Source organism: Ahaetulla prasina, chromosome 13, assembly GCF_028640845.1.
Source record: "Ahaetulla prasina isolate Xishuangbanna chromosome 13, ASM2864084v1, whole genome shotgun sequence".
NCBI classification, from domain to species: domain Eukaryota; kingdom Metazoa; phylum Chordata; class Lepidosauria; order Squamata; family Colubridae; genus Ahaetulla; species Ahaetulla prasina.
This window is the reverse complement of record NC_080551.1, coordinates 17,124,446-17,152,219: the sequence shown is the minus strand read 5'-3', so window position 1 is coordinate 17,152,219 and position 27,774 is coordinate 17,124,446. Positions and strand designations below refer to the sequence as shown.

The following is a 27,774-nucleotide window of genomic DNA, read 5'->3' as shown; positions in this document are numbered from 1 at the left end:
CCAATGGTGGGATTCAGCCAGTTCGCACTACTTCGGGAGAACCGGTTGTTAACTTTCTGAACAGTTTGGCAAACTGGTTGTTGGAAGAAATCATTATGGCAGAGAACCGGTTGTTAAGTTAAATTACTTGAATCCCACCACTGAGTTCACCCGAACCGGAACGTTTTTTACTATCAGTTTGGGCGAACTGGTCCGAACCGGTAGCATTTCACCATTGTACAGGATCCAATCTGGGTCGGTCACTGAGACCAGAGGTTTTGTCTTCCGAATTTTTGGACTTGCGCTGGAGCCCATCCTCAAGGAACATCTCTCTCACGAAAATGAAGATGGGCTCTGGCAAGTGTCCGAAAGCTCAGAAGACTAAACCTCTGGTTCCAGTGACCGAACCAGACTGGATCTTGCAGAAATTTATGAGGTGTTCAGAAACAAGTTGTCTATCTCTGTCCTCCATTTAATCCAGGTTTTATATGCCTAGGAACTGACCGCAAAATCTCACGTATTGTTAGTTTCTCCTTAATCCTAGTTTCCTTTCTTCATGCTCATGATTCAGAACATCTCATCCATAAGTTTCGTACCTATGATGCAGCAGAGATTACAAAGGCTAGTTTTATACCAACAACAAAACTCCCCCGTTGGATTGTACATTTGATTGTATCTTTTAAAAGCACAGATGGGACACTGTGAAAAAGCCATATATTTATCAGAAAGGTACATCAAGATGAAACCAAAACCGATGCCAGATTCTCGCCATCTTAAGTTCTGGGAACTGCAAATCTTTGCTTTCTTTTTCCCATCAATATTTACCCTTATATCTACCATGTTTCTCCGAAAATAAGACCCTGTCTTATATTTTTTTTGAACCCTAAAATAAGTGCTTGGCCTTATTTTCAGGGAGGTCTTATTATATGGGGGCACATTGAGCAAGTCAGGGCTCCTCTTGCCGTCTTACCTGATTTCCAGCTCTGTCTCTCTGTCTCCATGGTGGGGACCGGCTGTGCATACATTTAAATATTTTCCGGGAGGGCTTATTTTAGTGCATGTGCTCAAAAGCCCGATTGGGCTTATTGTCAGGGGATGTCTTATTTTCGGGGAAACACAGTATTGATTTGATTTTCCGTTTTTGGGAGTTTTCTAAAAGCCCTTTCTCTTTCAAGCAAAGCAAATCAATCACAAAGAAGTTTCTACAACACATTTATTTAGTAGAATTAAGATTCAGGTTAATCAAATAGCCTTTTGAAGCAGGCGACATGTTACTTGAGATACTAGGGACGACCGGTAGGAAGGCTTTCAAAATCAGTCACTTCAGACTCGAAGAAATTAAATAATACACTTCTACAATACAGGACCTATATCAAAGCATATGAAAGTCGATCAATTTTTTTTTTTTGTTTCAAACACAGGTGGGTCCTGCCCCAAAGTCTTCAGTTAAACAATTGGTGGTTCATCCTGGATAAAATCCTTCTACCACGGAAAGTACTACTTAAAGCTAAATGTCCAAAAACTGGTTACACGTAAAAGCCAATACCAATTCAAGTTTGTATTAAGAGACAACTTATTTTTTAAAAAAAGTTCTGTTATCCCTGCAGCATTTTTTTTTTAAGATAAGGAATTAAAAACCTGGAAAAGGGGAATGGGGTGGGGGGAAATACTTAAGGTAACCAATTCAGGGGTCATTAACTTTACAAATTGTGAACATGATTGCGTTTTTTTTTCTTTTTCTTTTTTCTTTTTAAATTCTGTTGAAAACTCAAGTAGATAAATTTCCCGACGCTCCTTCCGGACAGTCAAATCAGAACAGTTAAGAAAACGACAGTGTGGAAGCTGAGCTCAGCGAGGAACCAGCCCAACCATCAAGGGACGTGTAAACAACTTCTCGGAAATCTATTGGCGAGAAAAACCCGAGCAGAAATGAACGGTGATAGAAAGAATCAGAAGTTTGCCTTCTTGAAAAGAGCTGTGCCGAAGCTGACCCCGACAGCTCCAACTTGCCGATCCTGCACTTAATGCAGATGTTACAGGTCGGAGCTCAAACCACTCTGTTCTGTTTCTATCTGACGCTTATTGCTTTGTGGCCCTTTGGCTGCGAGATTAAAAAGGATAAGGCAGCGAAGTCTTCTCGAAGGTTGGAAAAATTAGGCACTCTGACAATTTGCACAGGGCTTGTTCTCCGCTCGCCTGTAGCTTTGGAGCTGGATGGAGCACTGATAGACGCCAAAGGTAGTCATCAGCAATTGTCTGGCCTTCGATTGGACCTCCTCCCACTTGGGTGAGCTGCCAGGGACTGAAAGACAAGAAAGCCACAAAACAAAACAAGTAACAACAACAACTGTTTGTCCATTTCTTGCGACGCCTCTACGAAAGGCAGCTCTCCCGATGAACAACCAAAACTATCGTACTTATTTAAAAAAGCTAAGATATTGACTTTAAGCACCAGTACAAGGACTATTTGAACAGCACATCGTCTCCTTCCCGAAGGTTGACCAAGAAGAATGACTTTCTTCTCCCAAGCTGAACAGGACACCTCCCCCAAATAAAGCATCTGTTGAAGGCAGTAAACCAGAAACTCCCAGCCCTACAATTAATCTATTGTGAGTTACAGCCTGGATGCAGTCCTGATCCTAGTTGGAGATCTAATTAGTAGACCATTTAAGTGTATGTATGTATGTATATATATATATTTGTGTGTGTGTGTGTATGTGTATGAATGTATATCTGTGTGTGTGTATATCTGTGTGTGTGTGTGTATGTAAAATTTATATTTGCTGACAAAGAAATAAAGGGAGACTAGTATAGATCTATTTCAAGCTATTTAGTTCTCATCAGCTAGCCATACCCTTTACCCTTATCAGCAAATATAAATTTGGCATAAAATGGTTTGTCGTGAATGCGACTGCTTTAGGGCTCCTGGATTGGCGCTGAAAGGCAAAAGGGAAGCCATATGCTCCCTCCCATATTGGGGCAGACCAGGTGCTTCGACAGAAAAGCACACACACACATATATTGATCAGTGGTGGGATTCAAAAAATTTTACTACCGGTTCTGTGGGTGTGGCTTGGTGGGCGTGGCAGGGGAAGGATTCTGTAAAATCCCCATTCCCTCCCCAATCCAGGGGAAGGGCACTGCAAAATCCTCATTTCCTCCTGATCAGCTGGGACTCGGGAGGCAGAGAATAGATGGTGGGTGGGGCCAGTCAGAATTTTTACTACCGGTTCTCCGAACTACTCAGAATTTCCGCTACCGGTTCTCCAGAACTGCTGAAAACCACCTCTGATATATATGTTATGTATGCATGCATGCCTCATATGCCTTAATAGCTCTGCCATTATCTTGATAAATGCTTGAGACTTGAGGGAAGCAGCTTGAATGGGAATTGATTGCTGTTATAAGCAAAGATGAGGAGTCCCCGGTGGGCTGATCTGTTGGGACTACACAAGCAAGTTTCCAACGGTTTATTGATTTGTCCGCTAGGATTATCTCAGCAGTTGATTTTAGGGTTTCTACCTTGAATTTCCTCTATTTAATGAACCAGTTGAAGAGCTTTTCCAGTTCAGAATTACTCTCCCAATTGCTCTCTCCTGTTCTCATCGTTCTCGATGGGGGGGAAACGGAAATATTCTTGAAACATTTCTCCCGTAGAGACATTCTCTATGAGGCTTGTTGTCAACTAGTAGCAACTGGTAGCTTGAAGAACTTTCACAAAGCCAAAGATTGAAGGCTCGTTCACAAGGAATCTCCGTTTAGCTCTGCAGTCTTACTCGAAGAGGGCTTTGTTTCAACCTGTCAGTTCCATCCAGCGGCCAAGAATTGCAGAGCTCAATCACTGAGAAGCCATCAATCACTGCCAATCAATGATCAATTGACAGGCCAACCTCCTACACAAGCAAACATCATCTTCTCCATGGGTGTCCCTCTGACCCATGAATTGCTAAATCTTCATCTCAAAACCCCGGGGGTGGGAGCAAAAAAATACAATTCAATCCAGGGGTGAAATCCAGCAGGTTCTGACAGGTTCTGGAGAACTGGTAGCGGAAATTTTGAGCAGTTCGGAGAACCGGTAGCAGAAATTTTGAGTAGTTCGAACAGGCAAATACCACCTCTGGCTGGCCCCAGAGTGGGGAGGGAATGGGAATTTTGCAGTATCCTTCCCATGCCATGCCCACCAAACCATGCCCACCAAGCCATACCCACAGAACCGGTAGTAAAAAAAATTGGATTTCACCACTTATTCAATCTCAATGTTTCTTTAAAAATTAATTTTTGACCTGGGATGATCAATTCATTTATTTCTTCCCATCCCTTGCCTGTTTTGTGATTTTTGATTGCTAGCTTTTGATTAAAGCCTTTATATCTCTTATTTTACTTCTACAGGTAGTACCTAAGAACTAGGTACAGCCTGAAGCAAGTATTTTACAGACAATGGATCAACATGTTTTTACCTAATTGTAGGTGGACAATGGCAATTGTTTTTCCTGATGTTAGAGACCAGACATACAGGTTTTCCACTGAAAATACATCTTCAATCTTCATCAACTCTTCTTTAATAAGGTCCATATTTAAATGTCTTGGAACTCCTACAAACAAAACAAAGAACCAGGAACAGATTTTTCTGTTTAGATTGAAAAATACCTATGCCATACATGAACAATCTGTAAAGCGATAAAAATAAAACAACAGTTGTTTCTGAGTATTGGCTCAAAACAGCAATGTTTTGGAATAAGTCCTGTAAAGACTTGATTCAGCCTTGCTTAATAATGGAAATTACGGTCTCGATTGTGATCGTACGTCAAGGATTGCTGGTACATTATATGAAACAAATCTATCTTTCTTATGTTGATAGTCCAACATAAAAAACAACAACAACTGTACCAGAGGGAAGGACATCTTCCCTGGTCACCTGATCAAAGTTCAGACAACTGGCAACTGAATCCTATTTATGATGGTTGCAGTGTCCCGGGGTCATGGGATCCCCTTTTGCCACCTTCTGACAAGCAAAGTCCTTGGGGAAGCCAGTGTTGTGTCTGCGCCCCCCTGCCAGAAAGTGACTCGGAAAGTGAGGGGGAAGGGCCATCAGGACTTACGTCAGCTCCAGGAGCCAGAAGCAGGCCAGGTGGAAGAGATAATGAGGCCTCCATCCCCTGACTCTTTCCCCCCCCAGGCCACGCCTCCAGACCCAGCTGATGGCAATCAGGCCTGGCTGGACCCTAGGTTTTGGAGGCAGGAGAGGCAGGAACAACAGAAGCAGGGGTGAGGCAGGCCTAGGAAGTGCTGAGTCATGGAGCCACACCCCACAGGATATAAAGGCAGCAAGAGCTGCTGTGCCTCTTCGTAGCAGGCAAATTAACTGCTTAACTAAGAGCTGAAGTTTGTTCCTGGGTGACTCATTGGCGTCGAGGGAGATAACAGAGACACTTGGCAGACGCTCGCTATTTTGCTGCCAGAGCTGATAGTGCCGGCTAATTAGGCCATCGCTCGGACGGAGGCGAAGGGGGACAGAACAGCCAGATTCACTTAACAACCGTGGCAAGAAAGGTCGTAAAATAGGGCAAAGCTTACTTAGCAAGTGTCTCGCTTAGCGACAGAAATTTGGGGCTCAACTCTGGTCATAAATTGAGGATTCCCTATACCCAGTTGGTAGCAAGCGTCCTTCTAACCCAAAGGTCGGCAGTTCGGCGGTTCGAATCCCTAGTACAGGTCTCTTGCATGAGCAGGGGGTTGGACTAGATGACCTCCAAGGTCCCTTCCAACTCTGTTACTGTTATTTTTTAAAAAGCCCTCTGAATTCTATCGCTTCCCAGTCGTCGGCCGTTTTAAACAGCTCTTACCTTCAAGTACAATTATTCCGGTGTCCCGTATGATCCGAAAGGTTGTAAAAGCCACAAGAACTGAAAATACGTAGGTACATATAGGATCAGCAATCTTGTATTCTGGCTGAAACGAAAAAGATTGAAGCCTTGTAACTAAAGTCCCTGGCTATAAATATTTTGAAGGCTTAGAAATGGGGGGTGTGGGAAGAATTCCACCAGTCAATATTTTAAGTATGGATGTAAGAATCAGGGGCCAAATCAAATACAACTGCCATAGTTATTCGTTTCCTACCCCGTCCATTCAATTTTTCACTAAATCGAGTGTCTTTATTGTTGTTATTTTTTTTTTACAACCGTTGAAACACCCAGAGTTATTTCACGGGTAAATTTGGGGAATATACGATATTTGGGGAATATACCAGTGGTGAAATCTGAACCGGTTTGCCACCGATTCACTGACTGCGCATGCGCGCTGTGCATCAAACGCGTGCTATGCGTGCACATGTGCAGCACAAACATGCGCAACATGTGCCAAGCAGGATTTCCTGCTTTCTAGCGAATATAAACTGCCTGGCACAGCTGATCATCGGAAATACCAGTTTGCTTATTGACGTAAGTGGTGTTGTGCATATTATATATTGTATATTCCAGGGGGTGAAATGCTACTAGTTCGCACCAGTTCGGACGAACCGGTAGCTTTTTTTAACTACCGGTTCGACCGAACCGGTAGTTTTTATCACTACTGGTTCGCCCAAACTGGTACGAACCTCTGTGGCTCAGGCTGCTAATACAGTCTGTTATTAACAGCAGCTGCCTGCAATTATTGCAGGTTCTAGTCCCACCAGGCCCAAGGTTGACTCAATCTTCCATCCATTATAAGGTAGGTAAAATGAGGACCCAGATTGTTGGGGGCAATAAGTTGACTTTGTATATAAATATACAAATAGAATGAAGACTATTGCTAACATAGTGTTAGCCGCCCTGAGTCTCCAGAGAAGGGCGGGATATAAATGCAAATAAAAAAAAAAAGAATCGGAAGCATTTCACCCCTGAACTATACAATATATAATATGCACAACACTGCTTCTGTTAATAAGCTATTCTTACTTACAACAGCCAGTTTTGTGAAAGAGGGCTTAATTTGTATGTGCTTTTTCCCACAGATAAGTAACACTTTCTTTGTTAAGAAGATGCCGTCCATTTGTTTACAGTTGCACAATAGGACCGAGTCTTCCCAAACTTTCCCATGAATAATATCCTTTAACTCGACTTCATTGCAATTATAATTTGGACCACGACCGATAAGAAAAGGAACATGCAACTGTAGAACAAAGGCTGTTTTGTATGCAGGATATTAAATGCCTTTTGGGGGTGTGGGGGAGAAATCAGCTACAGAGGATCACTGAACTTTTCAGATAAAAAAAAAAATACTGATTTATTGAACTACCTTAATTAATCATCCTTGACTGCAGTGCTTGGATTGATAGGCAGTTTGAAATACAGTTAACCTTTGTACTGTACTGAATGTTTTTACAAATGGGCCGAATAGCACAATACGGTCTTGCTACACAGAAACACTCAGGTTTCAATCCCAACATCTGTACACTAAGTACTAGAATAGAATAGAATAGAATAGAATAGAATAGAATAGAATAGAATAGAATTTTTATTGGCCAAGTGTGATTGGACACATAAGGAAATGTCTTGGTGCATATGCTCTCAGTGTACATAAAAGAAAAGATACGTTCATCAAGGTACAACATTTACAACACAAATGGTGGTCAATATATCAATATAAATCATAAGGATTGCCAGCAACAAGTTATAGTCATACAGTCATAAATGGAAAGAGATTGGTGATGGGAACTATGAGAAGATTAATAGTAGTGCAGATTCAGTAAATATTTTGACAGTGTTGAGGGAATTATTTGTTTAGCAGAGTGATGGCCTTCGGGAAAAAACTGTTCTTGTGTCTAGTTGTTCTGGTGTGCAGTGCTCTATAGCGTCATTTTGAGGGTAGGAGTTGAAACAGTTTATGTCCAGGATGCGAGGGGTCTGTAAATATTTTCACGGCCCTCTTCTTGATTCGTGCAGTATACAGGTCCTCAATGAAAGGCAGGTTGGTAGTACTATATACAAGGAGACCTTTCAAAGAGTTTTCCTTAGTCCTTGAAAGCTCGGTATATACGTCAGGGGTCTCCAACCTTGGCAACTTTCAGACTTGTGGACTTCAACTCCCAATTCTGGGTCCACAAGTCCGAAAGTTGCCAAAGTTGGAGACCCCTGGTATAAATGGTGTAAAATGGCCCAATGGCACAACTCCACGTACTGTATTGATTTATTTTTAAATTTTATTGGCTGCCCATCTAACCGCAGGGTAACTCTGTATGGCTTTTTTTTTTCTCACGTGCTCCCCACCCCACCATCACTACCCACTACAGGTGATTCAGGAAATAATTTGTTAATTCGAATAGCTGCACACAACCTTTGTGTAAAGTTGTGCAAAAGCTCCATTCCCACCCCACTCCAGGGGAAGGATATTGCAAAATCTCCATTCCCATCCCACTCTGGGGCCAGCCAGAGGTGGTATTTGCCAGTTCTCTGAACTACTCAAAATTTCCACTAGCAGTTCTCCAGAACCTGTCAAAACCTGCTGGATTTCACCCCTGGAATAAACCCATTACAACATCCCAAGGCCCAACAACCCCAGTTCAGAGACGCCCCCACAAGTCTAGCGAAGAAACCCTGCCCACCTTAAATCGAATGATGTACGCAGCGACAAGCACGCCAATACTTTGGACCAAGTCTCCCAGGGCGTGGATGAAGGCAGCTCTCACAGCTAAGCTGCCGCTGCTGTGAGAGTGCCCAGGGGCTGCAGCGGAAGAGCCGGATGGAGGAACCGATGAAGGTGCGTGTGAATGGGAGTGGAGGTGACCAGACTGGCTCAGCAGAAAGCCCATTCTGAAATGAAAAGGAGAGAAGGAAGGTCCTTTAAACAGGGAAAGGGCCACTTTCCCTTGGAAATGCCAACCGGGGGGGAAAACAAAATAAGTTAAAGAATATTGATTATATATATATATTTTACTAGCCTTACTAGGCTACGCAGTGCATCACAATCAAAGCCAAAGGGGTATTTTGATACGTAAAAAGGTATCCAGTACATAAGTTGGGTCTGACTCTAGAGCCGTGACGGCGAACCTATGGCATGCGTGCCAGAGGTGGCATGCGGCACCCTCTCTGATGGCACACCAGAGTTCTGCTGCACATGCGCATGTGCCTCCTGCCGGCCAGCTGGTCTTTGGGTCTCTGCCGCGCACATGCAGGGGCAGGGCATGTAAGGGGGGGTGCGTGCATGCGGGGGTCGCGTGCGCAGTGAGCGGGGCACATGCACGGTGGGGCGCGAGCATTGCCTTTTGGGCATTCAGGAATGTGTGTGCGCATCTGCATGCGCTGTTTGGGCACTCAGTCTGGAAAAGGTTAGCCATCACTGCTCTAGAGGGAGTTGTTCATTTCCATTTGTTAGCCAAGAGAGCCAGCGTTGTCCGAAGATGCTTCTGGGGTCATATGGCCAGCATGACTATATACCAACATTGCATGGAAGAGTGTTACTTTCCCACCAAAGTGGTACCTATTTATCTACTTGCATTTGCATGCTTCCGAACGGCTAGGTTGGCAGGAGTTGGGGCTAGAAGGGGAGCTCACCCCGACACGCAGTGCTTGGGTGTTGAACTGCCGACCTTCCGGTCAACAACTCCAGCTTCTTAACCAGAGAGGCACAAACGCAGCACCATTCTTTCTACAGTGGCTCCTTGAACCCCAAGAGAGTCAAACTGGATTTGTTGAGGGATGGGAGATTTGTGCCCCATAAGGCTCTTATTTGTTGTCCCTATAAGAACGCGGTGGCTCAGTGGCTAAGATGCTGAACTTGTCGAGTGAAAGGTCAGCAGTTCAGCAGTTCGAATCCCCAGTGCCGCGTAATGGGGTGAGCTCCCATTACTTGTCCCAGCTTCTGCCAACCTAGCAGTTCGAAAGCACATAAAATATGCAAGCAGAAAAATAGGGAGCACCTTTGGTGGGAAGGTCACAGCGTTCCGTGCGCCTTTGGCGTTGAGTCATGCCGGCCACATGACCACGGAGACGTCTTCGGACAGCGCTGGCTCTTCGGCTTTGAAACGGAGATGAGCACCGCCCCCTAGAGTCGGGAATGTCTAGCACACATGTGCGAGGGGAACCTTTACCTTTACCTTTTAAGGCTCTGAAGCAATTTTTTTTAAAAAATCCAAATGGATCCTAGTTTTTAGCCCAGAAGTCTAAAAAATAATCAGTTATTTGTTCGCGGGAACTAATGGGAGTCGACAGTGCTTTCTAAGCTTGTTCTGCAAAGCCACTGTAAATGTATATATGATGCTTACAGATCAGCTGCTTGGCCAGAAAACCTATCTATCCAAACATCGTTTCTCCAGAGTTACTTTTGCGCTATTCTATTTCACTCTTCCTGCTAATCTACTGGGCCTGGCCTCCTGCCCATCTTCAAGGAGAAAAATCACTCCACCCCTATTGCTTGCCAAGAAGAATAGAGGGGCAGAAATCCCCTCGTCTTCCTTCTGCCCCATTATTCAAGTATGCTTTGATCTAAACGAAGCAGCGAGAAAAAAAACACAAAACTTTGTCCTCTCATCGGTAAAGCTTTCTGCTCCCCCAAATCCTTTCTTTCTGCTTTTCTTGAGAGAGGAAGAAACCACAGGTGCACTGGCACTGGACTCTCAAGCCACCACCACCACCATCATCATCATCACACAATTAACCTACGGCTGGTACAAATTCTAGGCTAAATCTACTGTATTTTTCGGAATTTAAGACTCGCCTTTTTCCCACCTAAAAGGGGGTGAAAATGTGGGTGGATCTTATACACTGAATGTAGCCCCGCCCACCCACTGGCCCCCACCCTTTGGCCTCTGCCTCCCAGCAATTTACCTCCTTGCAGCAAGCAGCAAGAAGAAACAGCCCATTTCAGCTTCAGCACAGCCTAATTAGCACAAGTTGATTGTCCCTTGGAGTCCCCCTCCCAACTCTCAGCTGTTTCAGGCTGCAGGGATTGCCATGGCCTATTGCTGCGCAGGCCTCTGCTGCTTGCTGCAAGGAGGTAAATTGCTGGGAGCAGATTTTTTTTTCTTGTGCTAATCAAGCTATGCTGAAAATGAAAATGAAAGTAAACCAGGCTGGTTTGCTGTTTGCTGCACGGAGGCAAAATTGCTGGGAGGCAAAGGCAGATTTCTTTTTCTTGTTTTACTCAATCCTGTAATCTCTTAATTCAGGGTAGATTCAGGGTAGAACTGGATGGAGCCGAGCATTTACTGGCCAGATCAAGATCAATAGACTATCAATCTTAAATAGAAGGGGAAAAAACCACGCTAACTTACATGAGGTTTACTGCGACTCCAACAGCTGCAGTGATAAGCATTACATCGCCATTAATCTCATAGTCCATGTGGATAGTTCGCTGAACAGCCTCGTATAAGAGGAAAACCATCAGGATGTAAATCAAGAGTACACTGAAGATGGCGGACAAAACCTCTGGGAGGGAAGAAGCAAAATACCAACAATTGAAAAAAGAAGTCCAAGTACATCCTCCCAACCTAACAGTCAAACCTTAAAATGCGGTTTTTTTTACTTCCAAATGATCCAAAAGAAATCTCTAAAATCGGATGCGGTGCAGATAGTCCTTGACTTACGACAGTTCGTTTAGTGACCGTTCGAATTTACAACGACCCTGGAAAAAAGTGACTTGGGGATCGATTTTTCACGGTCACGACCATTGCAGCGTTCCATGTGGTCACGTGATCAAAATTCAGAGGCTTGGCCACTGGTTCATACTTACGACCGTTGCTGTGTCCCAAGGGCACCCGATCCCCTTTTTGCGACCTTCTGACAAGCCAAGTCAGTGGGGGAAGCCAGTTCCACTTAACAACCAGGTTACTACAACTTCTCAACTGCACAGATTCACTTAACAACTGTGGCAAGAAAGGTGATAAAAAGGGGGGGAATGTCTCGCTTACCAACATAAATCCGTGGCTCAATTCTGGTCATAAGTTGAGGATTATCTGTACTATTGCGGGGTGGGGGGGAGATAAGCAGATGCTGGGCTGCTATAAATAAAAAAGTCCTTCTAAAACAGGAATCTTCGAATTCTTTAGGATATTGATTACTTCAGGAAATGTCTATGGCAGTGATGGAGAACCACAGCACCGAGGGTTGAAAAAGGGAGTTTGTGTACTCGTCTGGGACCAGACCAGATATAGGAGTTGCCCAGAGACGTGCGCGCACCAGAGAATGTACTTGCAGTTTCTTTAGGTTACTGCCATGCATGCGCGCACGCTGATCAGCTGGCCAGCGCACATGCTCACACTGGAAAATGGAGGACCAGTTCTTCCAGTTTCCGGCACTGACTGTTGTGGTCCGCCAGCAGCCTACGGAGCTGGCAATGGAGTCGGACAGCGATGAGGCTGAGGAGAGGCCAGGGCCATCGGGAAGTGAGGTGTGGACTCCAGAGCCTGATAGTAGTGAGGCAGAGGAACAGGAGGAGCCTGTTCCTAATGCACGCATGAGAAGAGCTGCCAGAAGGCAAGAGCAGCTCAAGCAAAAAGGACAACTCGGGAGTAGGGCCAAGAAATGATTGACCCCTCCCATAAGGCTTAAAACAGACCAGCAATGGCGTTTGGGCTTTGCCGGAAAACAACGTTGGTAGCTCCGTCTTCTGCTTCGTCTACTTCTTGCATTTATTTTTGTGACTTCTGAACATTTGCCATGAAACTGCCTTTGGCATTTTGCCTAATTGGACCAAGGTTTGTGATAGGACTGAGGAATTTGTGTTGGGAGGAATTTGTTTTGATTTGAGTTGAACAACGCTGGGAATGAAGTAATTCTCAGCTGTTCAAATAAAGTTTGTTTGTTCACAGACTGAGTTTCCTACTACCTACTTGGGCCTTGGTCACAACACAATAATCTGGCCTGTCCCATTGTGACGACACTAGAACTCTGCCATGTTGGTTACTCAGCACTGTCTAATCAACACATGTCATTATCGTGGCTTGTTGGCTTTTTTCAAAGGATCAGGTCTGGGAAGGTTATTTAGAACTGTACACACCACAGGAAACCCTCTGTAAAAAAAACAACAACCCAGCATAATTCCAAATTTCATAGCGAGTAAAGGGATTGAAACGAAGGTAAGAGAACAGGTACAAAGTCTGTCTTTAGGAGAGTTGTATTTCACAAAACTTCGGTCTGCCAAGTTTTCAATTCTGAGATTGAGGGATTTTTCCTTCACTCTGATAACATCCCCATCAATTCGCGTATTAAAGCCATACTGTACTTATACTGTAGAACAGCAAGTCATCCTGGATCTCAAACAGCACAGCAGTTTGGCAGCTGGGAAACTTTTCTTTCAAGAGTTCTTAATTTTCTTCAAGGGATATCCTTATGGCTGAAACACAAGCCACTGGAGCTAAAAGCGGTTTTCAAAGGCATGTGAATGCACACACCAGTGCTTGACTTTTTACTATACAGCTCCTACGGGACATTAAAGAACAAGGGGGAGAGGGAGGGATCCTGAAAAATCTAATTACGGCGTTGGAAAACAGAATCATATAAACAGTGGATTGAATCACATGAGCAGAAACTAACCCAGCAGAGGCATGAAGGGGCAAAATTGAATCAGCACATCTAATTGAAAAAAATATTTCTCTTCTTTCTGTTTGGCGTAATGACTTCTCCTTCTGAGAGCTAATAGAACTATATTTTTAGAAACGTCGGGTGAAGACTGATGAGGTTTTCATAGGCGAACTGTAATCGAAGAACTTTCTAGTCGTTCATTCGTCCTCTGGGACAGGAAGAACAGATAGAAATGTGCAGATTTTTTTAAAAAGTATTTTTGGCTGCAATTCCGAAGCACCCAAATATCCATCACATGGTCCAATCAATGAATCGTCCCAACTGGAGATGCTTCACAGTTACACCCATCCAGGTGCAGGGCAAAGTGGCCTTGACTCTCGGAGAGAGGAATGTTATTTTGACTATATATCTCCCCAGCTCTGTGCAATCCCCCCTCCCAGTTTCCCACAGCACTAAATGTAGCAGGCTTGAAGGTCCAATGTCCAAGATGGCTTCCAGGCCTGACACTAAGTGCTGTTCCTGTTGCTATTGCTATGATATGATTCCATACTGCAAATGCAAGTTACTTAGCCCACATTTCAAACATAGAGCTATTTTTCCTTTCAATCAGATGCAATTTGGATCTGAATTGGAAAACCAGTCAAAAATAAACAGCAGAAACTCTCTGTATCTAAAATCATATACTCCGAATTAAGGAAAAAAAGAGACTTTCAAATGAAGTATACATATGGTTCACAGCACGGGATCTAAGACACCATTAAACATTATGAGGATCTACATGTACTGCATGTCTCCAACGTTCCAATATCACTTCTCTGGGTTCCTGCAAAGCTGATTCTTGGGTAAACAAATACCAAACTGCAGTAGCTACTAGCACTGAATCATATCTCATGGTGAAAGATCTGCCTATAGAAACTGATGTCACAATAAATCCCTTTGGGCTGCAAACAGATATACCCAAGATGTTTACTTATGCTAAAGAGTTAGGAGGGAGTACACGGAACAGGCATAAAAGTACCGGAATCAGAGGGGGTGAATATGGTGACTTTTCCTCCAGCTGTCTCCTTCTGTACCACCGAATCCTTAAGTCAACAGCTCAAAAGAGATCTCGCAAATTACCATTTTTATAGTGATATAACACGGTTAGCCTCGGTGGCGCAGTGGTTAGAGTGCAGTACTGCAGGCTCCTTCTGCTGACTACCGGCTGCCTGCAGTTCGGCAGTTCGAATCTCACCAGGCTCAAGGTTGATTCAGCCTTCCAACTTTCCGAGGTTGGTAAAATGAGGATCCCAGATTGTTGGAACCATAGGCTGACTCTGTAAAACTGCTTAGAGAGGGCTGGAAAGCACTGTCAAGCGGTATATAAGTCTAAGTGCTATTGCTATTGCTATCCATCTACCACTTTCCTACTAAACTAAGCAGCTGTCTTACCCTGGCATCTTGTTAGATCTTAATTTTTGTCAATTCTGGCACAGCCACAGGGCCATTGTGAATTGCAGCTTAATACAGATGGAGGGCACCCAGCTGGGAGAAAATAAACCGAAGAAAAAGGAAAAAAAGAAAAAAGGAAAAGGAAAAAAAGGAAAAAAAACAGATCCAGGAAACTACAGACCTATCAGTCTGACCTCAATACCGGGGAAGATTCTGGAAAAGATAATCAAGCAAAGAATCACCGAACACCTAGAAGCAAACAAAGTAATAACCAAAAGCCAACATGGGTTTGTCAAAAACAGATCATGCCAGACTAATCTTATCGCATTCTTTGACAAAATGACAAAATTAGTAGACCAGAGGAATGCTGTCGATATAATTTACTTGGACTTCAGTAAAAGCATTTGATAAAGTAGACCATAACCTACTACTAGATAAAGTAGAAAAATGTGGGTTAGACAGCACCACCACCAGATGGATTCGTAACTGGCTGACCAACCGCACTCAACGTGTAGTCCTCAACGGAACTACATCCACATGGAGGGAAGTATGCAGTGGAGTACCCCAAGGCTCTGTTTTAGGCCCAGTACTCTTCAACATCTTCATCAATGACTTGGACGAGGGATAGATGGGGAACTCATCAAATTTGCAGATGACACCAAGCTGGCAGGAATAGCCAACACTCCAGAAGATAGGCTCAAGTTACAGAAAGATCTTGACAGACTTGAACATTGGGCGCTATCTAACAAAATGAAATTCAACAGTGAAAAAGTAAGGTTCTACATTTAGGCCAAAAACAAAATGCACCAGTACCGTATATGTGGTACCTTGCTCAATAGTAGTACCTGTGAGAGGGATCTTGGAGTCCTAGTGGATAACCATTTAGATATGAGCCAGCAGTGTGCAGCAGCTGTTAAAAAGCCAACACAGTTCTGGGCTGCATAAACAGAGGATAGAATCAAGATCACGTGAAGTGTTAGTACCACTTTATAATGCCTTGGTAAGGCCACACTTGGAATATTGCATCCAGTTTTGGTCGCCACGATGTAAAAAGATGTTGAGACTCTAGAAAGAGTGCAGAGAAGAGCAACAAAGATGATTAGGGACTGGAGGATAAAACATATGAAGAACGGTTGCAGGAACTGGGTATGTCTAGTTTAACAAAAGAAGGACTTGGGAGACATGATAGCTGTGTTCCAATATCTCAGGGGCTGCCACAAAGAAGAGGGAGTCGGGCTGTTCTCCAAAGCACCTGAGGGTAGAACAAGAAGCAATGGGTGGAAACTGGTCAAAGAAAGAAGCAACTTAGAACTAAGGAGAAATTTCCTGACAGTTAGAACAATTAATAAGTGGAACGACTTGCCTTCAGAAGTTGTGAATGCTCCAACACTGGAAATTTTTAAGAAAATGTTGGATAACCATCTGACTGAGATGGTGTAGGGTTTCCTGCCTGGGCAGGGGGTTGGACTAGAAGGCCTCCAAGGTCCCTTCCAACTCTGATGTTATGTTATGTTATGAAACTCTCACTGTCAACCGGCATAGGCAATGGTAGCGGAATAATTTGAAAAGCCTCCTACCTAATCGATGGAATCCAAAGGTGAACCTTTTTGTGGGTGCTTTTCCAGAGAGCCACAAAGCGAGAAGAGTCAAAATAATGCTGCTGAGATCCGTCAACATGTGAAGCGCATCGGTCATGACAGCTAGACTGTTGGCGACGTATCCACCTTAATGCAGAAGTTTAAAGGGGGGAGAGAAATGTTAGATATATTGACATATTATTACACCCCCCAAAAAAAACCACCACATATATTCAGCAAGGAGTTACATCGGCTTCCGTGCTTGAAACGGGAAAGAATGAAACTTTGATTTTGGGTTTTATCCGGGGGGGGGGAACTGCTGGGGGTTCATAGGGGTTCGTGAGAACCTCTAGCTAAGATTCTATGTGCTCGGAGAACTGTCGAATCTCACTCCTGGCTGGCCCCGCCCACCCCTCCTCACCCCACCCAGGAGTCCCCAGGCGGCCTGTTTTGGATGCAGGTAAGTGCAAGGTGTGCGTGGAGGCTCAGGGAGGGCAAAAAAAGGGCCTACTGGAAGTTCGGGAGCCTCCAGAGCCTGGGGAGGCTGTTTTCACCCTCCTGGAGGTTGAGGAAAGCCTCCAGAGCCCAAGGAGGGCAAAAATGCCACCACCACCCCGCCATGGTGCAGGAGGCAGACTAGCCGACGCCCACCAAGCAACCGAGCAGAGAACCCCTTGCCAAAAATTTTGATGCCCACCCATCGAGTATATTGATAGATCTTTACAGAAATGGCTGGTTCATATTATTATGAAAAAGCAAAAAGTTGTGATTTGAGGTTAATGCCTTATTTTAGTGCAACGGAGAGAGTTGGAAGTCAATGTTTCTTTTTCTTTCTTTTTTCTTATTCTCCCTTCTCATTCCCTTTTTCCTCCCCACTGCTTTTCTATTTACTTTTGTATTTTGTATTTTACAATGTTTTCTAACTCAATAAAATGTTAAACTAGAAAAAAAAATCACAGCTTTCCATGGGTGATGATGTTATCCATTCAGTTGTTGGCAATTCTACGGGCTAGGTCTCCTCACATCTTCCAATCTTCCAAAACATCTATTGTGCAACAAATGGTTGCCACACTTACAGATTATATTTTAACACACACATTGGAGAGTGAGGAAGGGACAACGATCACAACAGCTCCAGTCAAATATATCCAGTCAAACTGTTATAACCAGTCTAAAATTTTAATATCCTCAGCAGGAAATCACCATAGGTAGCCATCCTCATACGCTCAATTTATTTCATAACTTATTTCTGAAAAAGCACCAACGTTCCTCAAAGGACTCAATTCTTTAAACATTGAGAATTCAGAACTGGTCTTTAAACTAGCAATTTCCAGAAGATTTATACCCTGTAATTAAATGGCTCTAGCTATAGGTTTTAATTCCTGGGCTTGTTTCATTTGCAGGAAGGATTTAGAAAAAAACTTTGCCCATTTTTTTTTTCTGTTTCAACTTACAAAAATATTTTTTTTAAAAAAAATAGTACTTTTTTAAGACACCGCCTCAACTTGGCAGAGTTGAGGGGGTTAGGAGACAGGGCTCCTAATATTTTAAGAATTGCTCTAAAGTAAGCAAAGCGTTCTGGCTTGATTCACGAAGCAAGCTTGGGTGGAACAGAGCGAACCTTTGATAAATTTAATGGTTTATTTTCCTCTGAGCTCAACCTCTCTCGCACCAGCCACACAAGGATGAAGTGGTGTGTAGGATTAATGGGCATACCTTCTTTCTGTGATTAAAGGCCTGAAACCGGGAAAGGAGAAGCAGAAGTAACTCTGCATTTTGCATTCTTGGGGCACAGAGAAACACACTGATCCGCAGCGGTACAGATTTTGAAAACAACAACTCGTACCATCCGGCAGGTCTGAGATTCGGGTTTGTAGAAAGGCCTGCCTAGCTGCTGCATTTCTCTCTTTTTTTAAAAAAAAAGTTTTTTATTTATTTTCCATTTTAAAAAATATATAAACATTTCATCTCTCCTTAAGCACAATTATTTCTGTGCAGCATCCTTCCACAAATTATACATACACTGAACAACTATACCTTGTATAATTCTTCATTTCCTTCATATCTTCTAATAAAATTCTCATCATACTCATGTTATCAATTGCCATTTTATTCTTAGCTCTATCTTAATATATTTTCTATTCTTCTTATTGTCGTCTTCCTTTATTTCCAGTTTCCTTTTTTAATTCTCTAACCATTGGTAAAATGCTTCCCATATCATATAATAATCAGTTTGTTCTTTCTCCTTAATTGCTAGTGATAGTCTATTCATTTCTGCACATTCTAATATTTTCCTAATCACCTTCTCTTCAGTAGGAATTTCTTCACTTTTCCAATACTGTGCAAATACAATTCTAGCTGCTATTAATATATGAATAATTAAATATATATTTTCTTTGTTATCTTGTTTCAGGGCAAGATCCCCAACAAAAATATTTCTGGTTTAAACTCAATACGCTGTTTTATCATCTTTTCCAACCATATCTTTATACTTCCTCAGTTATTCTTTGTTTCTCTATCTCTTAAAGAGCTCAAAAGAGGCTTATGAACATTCCCCCCATAACGGGTTTGATGTCTCACGGCTGCCTTCAATGAGCCATGAAGGACAAGAGTCCATCTCATGGAAGGCAGACCTTCAGAAGAAGCTCAGGAGAGGCAGAGAGTGAAAACAAACAGGGATTGGAGCGGGAGAAAAGCATGACAGGTTCTGGAGAAATCCAGCAGGTTATGACAGGTTCTGGAGAACCGGTAGCGAAAATTATGAGCAGTTCGGAGAGCCGGCAAATACCACCTCTGGCTGGCCCCAGAGTGGGGAGGGAATGGGGATTTTGCAATATCCTTCCCCCAGGAGTGGGGAGGGGATGGAGATTTTGCAATATCCTTCCCCCAGGAGTGGGGAGGGGATGGGGATTTTGCAGTATCCTTCCCCCAGGAGTGGGGAGGGAATGGGGATTTTGCAGTATCCTTCCCAAGGAGTGGGGAGGGAATGGGGATTTTGTAGTATCCTTCCCCCAGGAGTGGAGAGAGGATGGGGATTTTGCAGTATCCTTCCCAAGGAGTGTGGAGGGAATGGGGATTTTGCAATATCCTTCCCCCAGGAGTGGAGAGAGGATGGAGATTTTGCAGTATCCTTCCCACAGAAGTGGAGAGGGAATGGGGATTTTGCAGTATCCTTCCCAAGGAGTGGGGAGGGAATGGGGATTTTGCAGTATCCTTCCCAAGGAGTGTGGAGGGAATGGGGATTTTGCAATATCCTTCCCCCAGGAGTGGAGAGAGGATAGGGATTTTGCAGTATCCTTCCCCTGCCATGCCCACCAAGCCACAACACGCCCACTAAGCCACACCCACAGAACGGATAGTAAAAAAACTTGAATTTCACCACTGGAAAACAGCAAGGCGGGGGGAGACACTGTTGTGGAGGTAGAGCACTCCGAAATGGTTCTCAGCAGGGCCTCAGAAAGTCCCTCCAGTTAATCCATCCTTGATTTCTTGCATTGAACCATCTTTACTGCACCGAAAGTACAAGAAGCCCAAAAGTCTCTTTTAGTTCACTTGTTTGCTATGGACAACTTTCTTGACTGGTGGTATACAGTCAAAGGACGTACAGCTGACGAAACCTAGAGTGCAACCTCCCGAAGCAATTTTTAATAGCAAAGGGAAAGTTGATGAAATATCTGTCTGAAAGTCTATTTATGAATGATTTCTAATTTTTTTTAAAAAAATGGATGGAATGAAATCAAATTCGGTCTATCAGGGTCGCGCCCATCCCTTTTGGGACTTTGTTAGGAGAACAGCTGTTAGTTTACGGTAGCAAAAAAAAAAAAATCAGCATGAGCGGATAGCATCTTTTTCAACCAACAAGTTTTATTAAAGCCACAAGCTTCTGTTTTTTTCTAAGGCTTATTTTTAAAAAGTACTCATCAGAAAAGGCCACGACAGATTCTTCCTCTTTTGGATTGTAATTCCATCTACTGAAAGGCCAGACGCAAGAAACCTGGATCTAGGATTAGGTTATCCCAGGGGTGAAATCCAACAGGTTCTGACAGGTTCCGGAGAGCCGGTAGAGGAAATTTTGAGCAGTTCGGAGAACTGGCAAATACCATCTCTGGCTGGCCCCAGAGTGGGGTGGGAACGGGGATTTTGTAATATCCTTCCCCCAGGAGTGGGGAGGGAATGGGGATTTTGCAGTATCCTTCCCAAGGAGTGTGGAGGAATGGGATTTTGCAATATCCTTCCCCAGGAGTGGAGAGAGGATGGAGATTTTGCAGTATCCTTCCCACAGAAGTGGAGAGGGAATGGGATTTTGCAGTATCCTTCCCAAGGAGTGGGAGGAATGGGGATTTTGCAGTATCCTTCCCAAGGAGTGGAGGAATGGGATTTTGCAATATCCTTCCCCAGGAGTGGAGAGAGGATAGGATTTTGCAGTATCCTTCCTGCCATGCCCACCAAGCCACGCCCACCAACCCACAACACGCCCACTAAGCCACACCCACAGACCGGATAGTAAAAAAACTTGAATTTCACCACTGGAAAACAGCAAGGCGGGGGGAGACACTGTTGTGGAGGTAGAGCACTCCGAAATGGTTCTCAGCAGGGCCTCAGAAAGTCCCTCCGTTAATCCATCCTTGATTTCTTGCATTGAACCATCTTCACTGCACCGAAAGTACAAGAAGCCCAAAAGTCTCTTTTAGTTCACTTGTTTGCTATGGACAACTTTCTTGACTGGTGGGATACAGTCAAAGGACGTACAACTGAAGCCTAGGTGCAACCTCCCAAGCAATTTTAATAGCAAAGGGAAAGTTGATGAAATATCTGTCTGAAAGTCTATTTATGAATGATTTCTAATTTTTTTTTAAAAAATGGATGGAATGAAATCAAATTCGGTCTATCAGGGTCGCGCCCATCCCTTTTGGGACTTTGTTAGGAGAACAGCTGTTAGTTTACGGTAGCAAAAAAAAAAAATCAGCATGAGCGGATAGCGTCTTTTTCAACCAACAAGTTTTATTAAAGCCACAAGCTTCTGTTTTTTTCTAAGGCTTATTTTTAAAAAGTACTCATCAGAAAAGGCCCCGACAGATTCTTCCTCTTTTGGATTGTAATTCCATCTACTGAAAGGCCAGACGCAAGAAACCTGGATCTAGGATTAGGTTATCCCAGGGGTGAAATCCAACAGGTTCTGACAGGTTCCGGAGAGCCGGTAGAGGAAATTTTGAGCAGTTCGGAGAACCGGCAAATACCATCTCTGGCTGGCCCCAGAGTGGGGTGGGAACGGGGATTTTGCAATATCCTTCCCCCAGGAGTGGAGAGAGGATAGGGATTTTGCAGTATCCTTCCCCTGCCATGCCCACCAAGCCACGCCCACCAAGCCACAACACACCCACTAAGCCACACCCACAGAACGGGTAGTAAAAAAACTTGAATTTCACCACTGGAAAACAGCAAGGGGGTGGGGGGAGACACTGTTGTGGAGGTGGAGCACTCTGAAATGGTTCTCAGCAGGGCCTCAGAAAGTCCCTCCGGTTAATCCATCCTTGATTTCTTGCATTGAACCATCTTCACTGCACCGAAAGTACAAGAAGCCCAAAAGTCTCTTTTAGTTCACTTGTTTGCTATGGACAACTTTCTTGACTGGTGGGATACAGTCAAAGGACGTACAACTGACGAAGCCTAGGGTGCAACCTCCCGAAGCAATTTTTAATAGCAAAGGGAAAGTTGATGAAATATCTGTCTGAAAGTCTATTTATGAATGATTTCTAATTTTTTTTTAAAAAATGGATGGAATGAAATCAAATTCGGTCTATCAGGGTCGCGCCCATCCCTTTTGGGACTTTGTTAGGAGAACAGCTGTTAGTTTACGGTAGCAAAAAAAAAAAATCAGCATGAGCGGATAGCGTCTTTTTCAACCAACAAGTTTTATTAAAGCCACAAGCTTCTGTTTTTTTCTAAGGCTTATTTTTAAAAAGTACTCATCAGAAAAGGCCCCGACAGATTCTTCCTCTTTTGGATTGTAATTCCATCTACTGAAAGGCCAGACGCAAGAAACCTGGATCTAGGATTAGGTTATCCCAGGGGTGAAATCCAACAGGTTCTGACAGGTTCCGGAGAGCCGGTAGAGGAAATTTTGAGCAGTTCGGAGAACCGGCAAATACCATCTCTGGCTGGCCCCAGAGTGGGGTGGGAACGGGGATTTTGTAATATCCTTCCCCCAGGAGTGGGGAGGGAATGGGGATTTTGCAGTATCCTTCCCCTGACCCGCTCACCAAGCCACACCCACCAAGCCACGCCATGCCCATCAAGCCATGCCCACAGAACCGGTAGTAAAAAAAAATTTGGATTTCACCACTGGGTTATCCCCTCAAGACCAGGGGTAAAATGCTCCCGGTTCGGACTGGATTGCACAATCCGGTAGTGATGGGAGCGGGTAGTTCGGAGAACCGGTAGCAAAAATCCCTGCCCCCTCCCTCCATCACCCACGCCTCGCTGTTCCCCTTCTCTGTCCCTGAAGCTCTCAGTGGTGATATAGCTGCAAACGGCATTAAATGACTGCCGCGGCGCTTCAAAGGGCCGTGTCGTGTCCCACTCCTCCGCTGACGGCCGGGTCAGGGAAATCCGAATCAGGCTTGCCTCTGCAGCTCTGCCCAAAGTCCTAGCAAAGTCCTCAGAGCAGGCAGGAGACCAGTAAGTGACTTCAGCAAGATAAGTTCGACTTTGCCTGACTCAGAGACTGCCAGAAAGCAGATCCTTTATATAGGCCATGGGGTGTGGCTCCATGACTCAGCACTCATTGAGGCCTGCCCCTCCCTTCCTTCTGTTGCCTCCGCCTATCCAATCTTCTGATGCGAGGGTCACTCCAATCAGCTGTTGTTGGAAGTAAACTTTCCTCAGGCTCACATGCTGTGGAGGAGGGGGAGGGGTCTAGCTGCTCCGTTTGCCTGGGCATGGAGCCAGGGCTGGGGCCGGGGGATGCTCCCTCCTCTGCAGCCTGCTTGGGCATGGAGCCAGGGCTGGGACCGGGAGGTGCCCCCTCCTCTGCAGCTTGTCTGGGCATGGAGCCAGAACTGGGTGTTCGGGAGCAAACATTCCTCCGTGTTCGGGAGCAAATAAGCAGACCCCGGCTGCGGTGAGAGCGGACAAGACACAACAGGCCGCATTACAGCTGAGCAGCGCTGTAGGCGGCTAGTAGATCGGTGCCGCTATTTTTTAAAGAAGGTAGACCAGTACCTCCCCAAAAAAGGCAATTACTGGACCGGTGCCTCTATTTTTAAAGAAAAATGACTGGTGCACTCCCAAGTTTTGTATACTTTATTATTTTTATTATTTATTATCATTGGCCATGCCCATTCAGTCATCTGACCACCAAGCCATGCCCACCAATTAAGCCACGCCCACAGAACCGGTAGGGAACGTTTTTTAGATTTCACCCCTGCTCAAGACTATATATATATTAGCAACTGCCTTTCTATTGTACTGAACTAAACCATAAACACGGCTTCCTTGGCTCAACGTTTTTTTTATGAACCTCTGTTATGTAACTCCAGCTAATTGGGGTTAAGTTAGTAAATGAAAAACCAATCAGGAGTTAATGCAAGATAGGAAGAACACAACCTAAGGGTTGCTGTCTAAGCTCTGAAGCCGTCAAGACCAAGCTGTGTACCGGAGCTATACTGGATACAATCTATGAACGTGGGTAGTCAAAGACCACATTATTCAGCTGAATTACTCCACACAATGGCAGATCAAACAATTGGCACAGCCGTTCCTCTCTGTTTGCTGCGGGCAGTTTTCGCTTACTTAAGACATTCTCTAAATCTACTGTCCTGTTGCGATGCCAGCTGGCCAGTTTCACAGTGGCCCTTATCCTGCTGCCTGAGAAAATAATTAAACAGCTATTCCACGGCACTCCCCGCCTTACAAAACAACTTCTCCCCCTCCCCACTCCAGTCCCCCTCCCCCACCCAGTCCCGTGCCTGCAGAGCACTCTTACCTACAAGCTCGCCCGTCATAAAGAGAAGGTACAGAATTGCAGCTAAAGCCAGCCGCCTCTTCACCTTCTTTTGCTTTGACAGTTCCCTTTGCTGGGTACAGTTGTTGCAAGGGGGGTCCGTAGGGGGTCCAACGACCGCAGCATTTCGCAACGCTATGTCCCTGTCCAGCAAGGACTCATCATCGGAGTGAGGTCCCACGTAGGCCCCGTTGGCAGAGGGGTCGACCGCATCATCCGAAACCACCACTTGAAGTTTCTTGAACCGGGGAAAGTCTTCCTCCCCAATCTCGTCCGAAAAATCAAAGGCACTGCAATCGTTCAAAAACAAGGAATCGTTGTTCTTCCTCAGGACCGACTTGAGGCTGTTCCAGATGCTGGGGCCGGCCATTGCAGGCTGTCAGTTCTAGAAACACAGCTGGATGCTCCCTGGTACCGAGGGACAGGCTGTCTGCCTCGGGTGGAACTATATCTCTGGCATGCCTTGGCTAAGTTCGCCCACCATTTCTCTTCTAGGCAGAAGCGTCCAACCAGGGCAGTTTCATTGAGGAATTAAAACTGGGAAAGGCAAGGAGAGGCAAGTTAGGAAGTCAAATGAAAAGTTTCAGCCCTCCACCAAGCTCAGGCCGTGCCACGCCAAGGTGGGGATGTCCCTTCCCAATCCGACACATCACAAAATCTAGAAAGGTACGTCAATACCTGTATGGGTGGTACGCTAGCAATAGCACAGTGGGCTGTAAAGCACTGAGAAGCGGTATATAAGTCTTATAAGTCACAGCGCTTTACGGCCCACTCTAAGCGGTTTACAGATTACTGCCCGCAACAATCCGGGTCCTCGTTTTACCGACCTTAACCGTAAAACAGATCCCACTGTTCCCCCCCCCACACCCTGCTCATCCACTCACTCCCTCCCTCCTCCCCACTCCATCTTTTTATGGGAACTTAGTCGTTGGATCTTTAGTGGAGTTCATTTAAAAGCCTTTCAGGTTTTGCTTTATCTTTTTTTAAGATCCTAAGCCCCCCCTCCCCCCCGAATTACCCCGTGGTACGATAATCAGCCAATATGTTTTTCAAATAAATAAACAAATAACAACAACAACAAACAATAAGGCATTTTGGCATTTCCATACGCTCCCTCTCTACATCTCTCAAGGGCAAAGCAGATGGCTCCACCACAGCCCCCTAAAACTGGGGTCTCCAACCTCGGCAACTTTAAGCCTGGCGGACTTCAACTCCCAGAACCCCCAGCCAGCAAAGCTGGCTGGGAATCGGAGTTGAAGTCCTCAAACAAAGTTGCCGAGGTTGGAGACCCCTGCTCTAAAACACGCCCCCTGTAGCCCTAGCACAAGAGCAGGCAGCAATAGACTTGTATACTGCTTCATAGCGCCTCTCTAAGCCGTTTACAAACTCCAGCACCACAATCTGGCTCCTCATTTTTACCTTACCTTGAGTTTCTATCTCTCTCTCTCTCTCTCTCTCTCTCTCTCTCTCTCTCTATCTATCTATCTATCTATCTATCTATCTATCTCTATCTATCATCTATCTATCTATCTATCTATCTATCTATCTATCTATCTATCTATCTATCTATCTATCTATCTATCTATCTATCTATCATCTATCTACCTAATCCTATCTATCTATCTATCTATCTATCTATCTATCTATCTATCTATCTATCTATCTATCTATCTATCTATCTATCTATCTATCTATCTATTTTATTTTGTCGGGTACATATTAGATAATATATATATAAGTATAAGCATGAATTGAATACCTAAAGTGAATACAATTAAAGGAGACATTAGGACAGGGACGGTAGGCACGCTGGTGCTCTTATGCACGCCCCCTTACAGACCTCTTAGGAATGGGGTGAGGTCAACAGTAGACCGTCTTAGGTTAAACGTTTTGGGGGGGGGTTGGGTTTTTTTACCGACCTCGGAAGGCTGGAAGATTGAGCGATGTCCCCCCACCCCCACCGATGAACAGGCCACAGCGTTTGACCCAAATGTTGGCCGCGGGAGGTGGCTGGAGGGCTGGGGAGGGGGGAAAATAAGGCCAGCTGGCGGAGGTCTGTCCGCTGCCGCTGGAAGGGCGGGCAGGCAAGCCAGCAAATGTTGGGACAACCTGGGCGGGTTATGACGCCTCGGTGTTTCAATCCCGGGCATCTTTAACCAAGCAGGTTGGTTGGTTGGTCGCCTCCCACCCGTCGACCCGGCCCAAGAACAAGTCACCCGGGCGCGGACGGAGCTCCAGCAAAACGCCCCCTCGACGGGCTCCCGGGGCTTGGATAGAGAAGCGGCTGGAAGTGGGGGTTTGGGAAGCCCCTCGACGGGCTCCCGGGGTTTGGGAAGAGCCGGGAAAGCGGAGGGTGGGGGGGAAAGCCCGTCACCCTTCCTCTACCTGCAAGCGGAGAAGGAGGCGCCCGCCGCGGGGAAGAGCTCCGGGGCCATCTCCTCCTCCTCCTCCTCCTGGAGCCGGCGGCGGGGAAGCGCAGGGCCAGGAATTCCTTGCGCTTTCCTCCAGCGCCGAGAAGCGACGAGTGGCGCTGGGGCAGAGCCAGGCTGCCCGGAGATTAGCCAGAGAGGAGGGTGTGGGCTGTTGCTGCTGCTGCTGCTGCTGGCGAAGAAGAGGAGGCATGCCTGAATAATATTCATTTATTCATTCGGGCAGTCCTTTGCCGCCGGGGCTGCTGCAGGGGTCGCTCCATTCTAGCCAGCCCTCGGGGCAAAACCGCCCAGGGTTCAAAGCTGGCTCTCGCGCTTGCCCACCAAGCACGCGTGGATGGCTGCACACGCATGCATGAATGCATGCATGCACACACACACACACACACCCCGAGAGGCACAACCAGGGTGGAAGAGGTGGAGAAAACAAAATCCCCCCCCCAAAAACGGAATAAATCCCGCTTCTTCTAGCTAGCTTCTTCGGCTCCGCGCTTTAATGCCAGCCTGGCAGCCTCGCCTTCATTTATTTTTTTTTGCACCCAAAAACAAAATGCCACTCCGGCCCTTCCTTTCCAAAGGGGGGAGCCTTTTCCTCCCTTTCCGAAAAGATCCGCCCGGCCTGCCGGCTCCGGGATGGGCCAGCTGGCGAGGAGGTAGAGACCCCCCCTCCACCCCCTGGTCCGGCGTTTTCAAGGAGGAGCAGCAGGAGAGCCGCCTCTCTCCTCCCCCGCCTCTTCCCACGTGCGCCGATCCTCTGACATCGCTCCGGCCCCCTCGGGAAGCTCGGGAGGAGCTTGCAGGGCAGGGCGCCGAAAGGGTTAAGGGTGCGCCTGGAAGCGGTGCAGGGTGGGAGCTGTAGGCGG

The 27,774-nt window shown here is 45.4% G+C and overlaps 1 protein-coding gene across 3 annotated transcripts; it reads right to left on the bottom strand.

Annotated features, from left to right (window-relative positions):
* Positions 1-1,078: 1,078 nt before the first annotated feature.
* Positions 1,079-27,629, bottom strand: SLC30A4 (solute carrier family 30 member 4). Of its 3 annotated transcripts, XM_058156532.1 has the most exons (8): positions 26,868-27,621; positions 24,465-25,019; positions 16,481-16,627; positions 11,225-11,378; positions 8,558-8,765; positions 5,823-5,928; positions 4,437-4,571; positions 1,079-2,281 (listed from the first exon to the last, which is right to left on the bottom strand). In XM_058156532.1, the coding sequence occupies exons 2-8, from the start codon at positions 24,850-24,852 to the stop codon at positions 2,133-2,135; spliced, it is 1,287 nt and encodes a 428-aa protein (XP_058012515.1). In that variant the 5' UTR covers positions 24,853-25,019; positions 26,868-27,621; the 3' UTR covers positions 1,079-2,132. The 3 variants fall into 3 exon arrangements, with proteins under 3 accessions (XP_058012515.1, XP_058012516.1, XP_058012517.1); XM_058156533.1 differs by lacking the exon at positions 1,079-2,281 and having other exon boundaries at positions 5,823-5,924; positions 26,868-27,624; XM_058156534.1 differs by lacking the exons at positions 1,079-2,281; positions 4,437-4,571; positions 5,823-5,928; positions 8,558-8,765; positions 11,225-11,378 and adding an exon at positions 11,425-11,815 and having other exon boundaries at positions 26,868-27,629.
* Positions 27,630-27,774: the final 145 nt, after the last annotated feature.

Excerpts from the sequence above, each read along its gene's own strand:
- SLC30A4 (XM_058156532.1), bottom strand. The coding sequence starts at position 24,852 with ATGGCCGGCCCCAGCATCTGGAACAGCCTCAAGTCGGTCCTGAGGAAG. Across the intron at positions 16,628-24,464 it reads TATGACGGGCGAGCTTGTAG|GTGGATACGTCGCCAACAGT; the intron begins GTAAGAGTGCTC and ends TTCTGCATTAAG. Across the intron at positions 5,929-8,557 it reads CGTACATCATTCGATTTAAG|CCAGAATACAAGATTGCTGA; the intron begins GTGGGCAGGGTT and ends TTTTCGTTTCAG.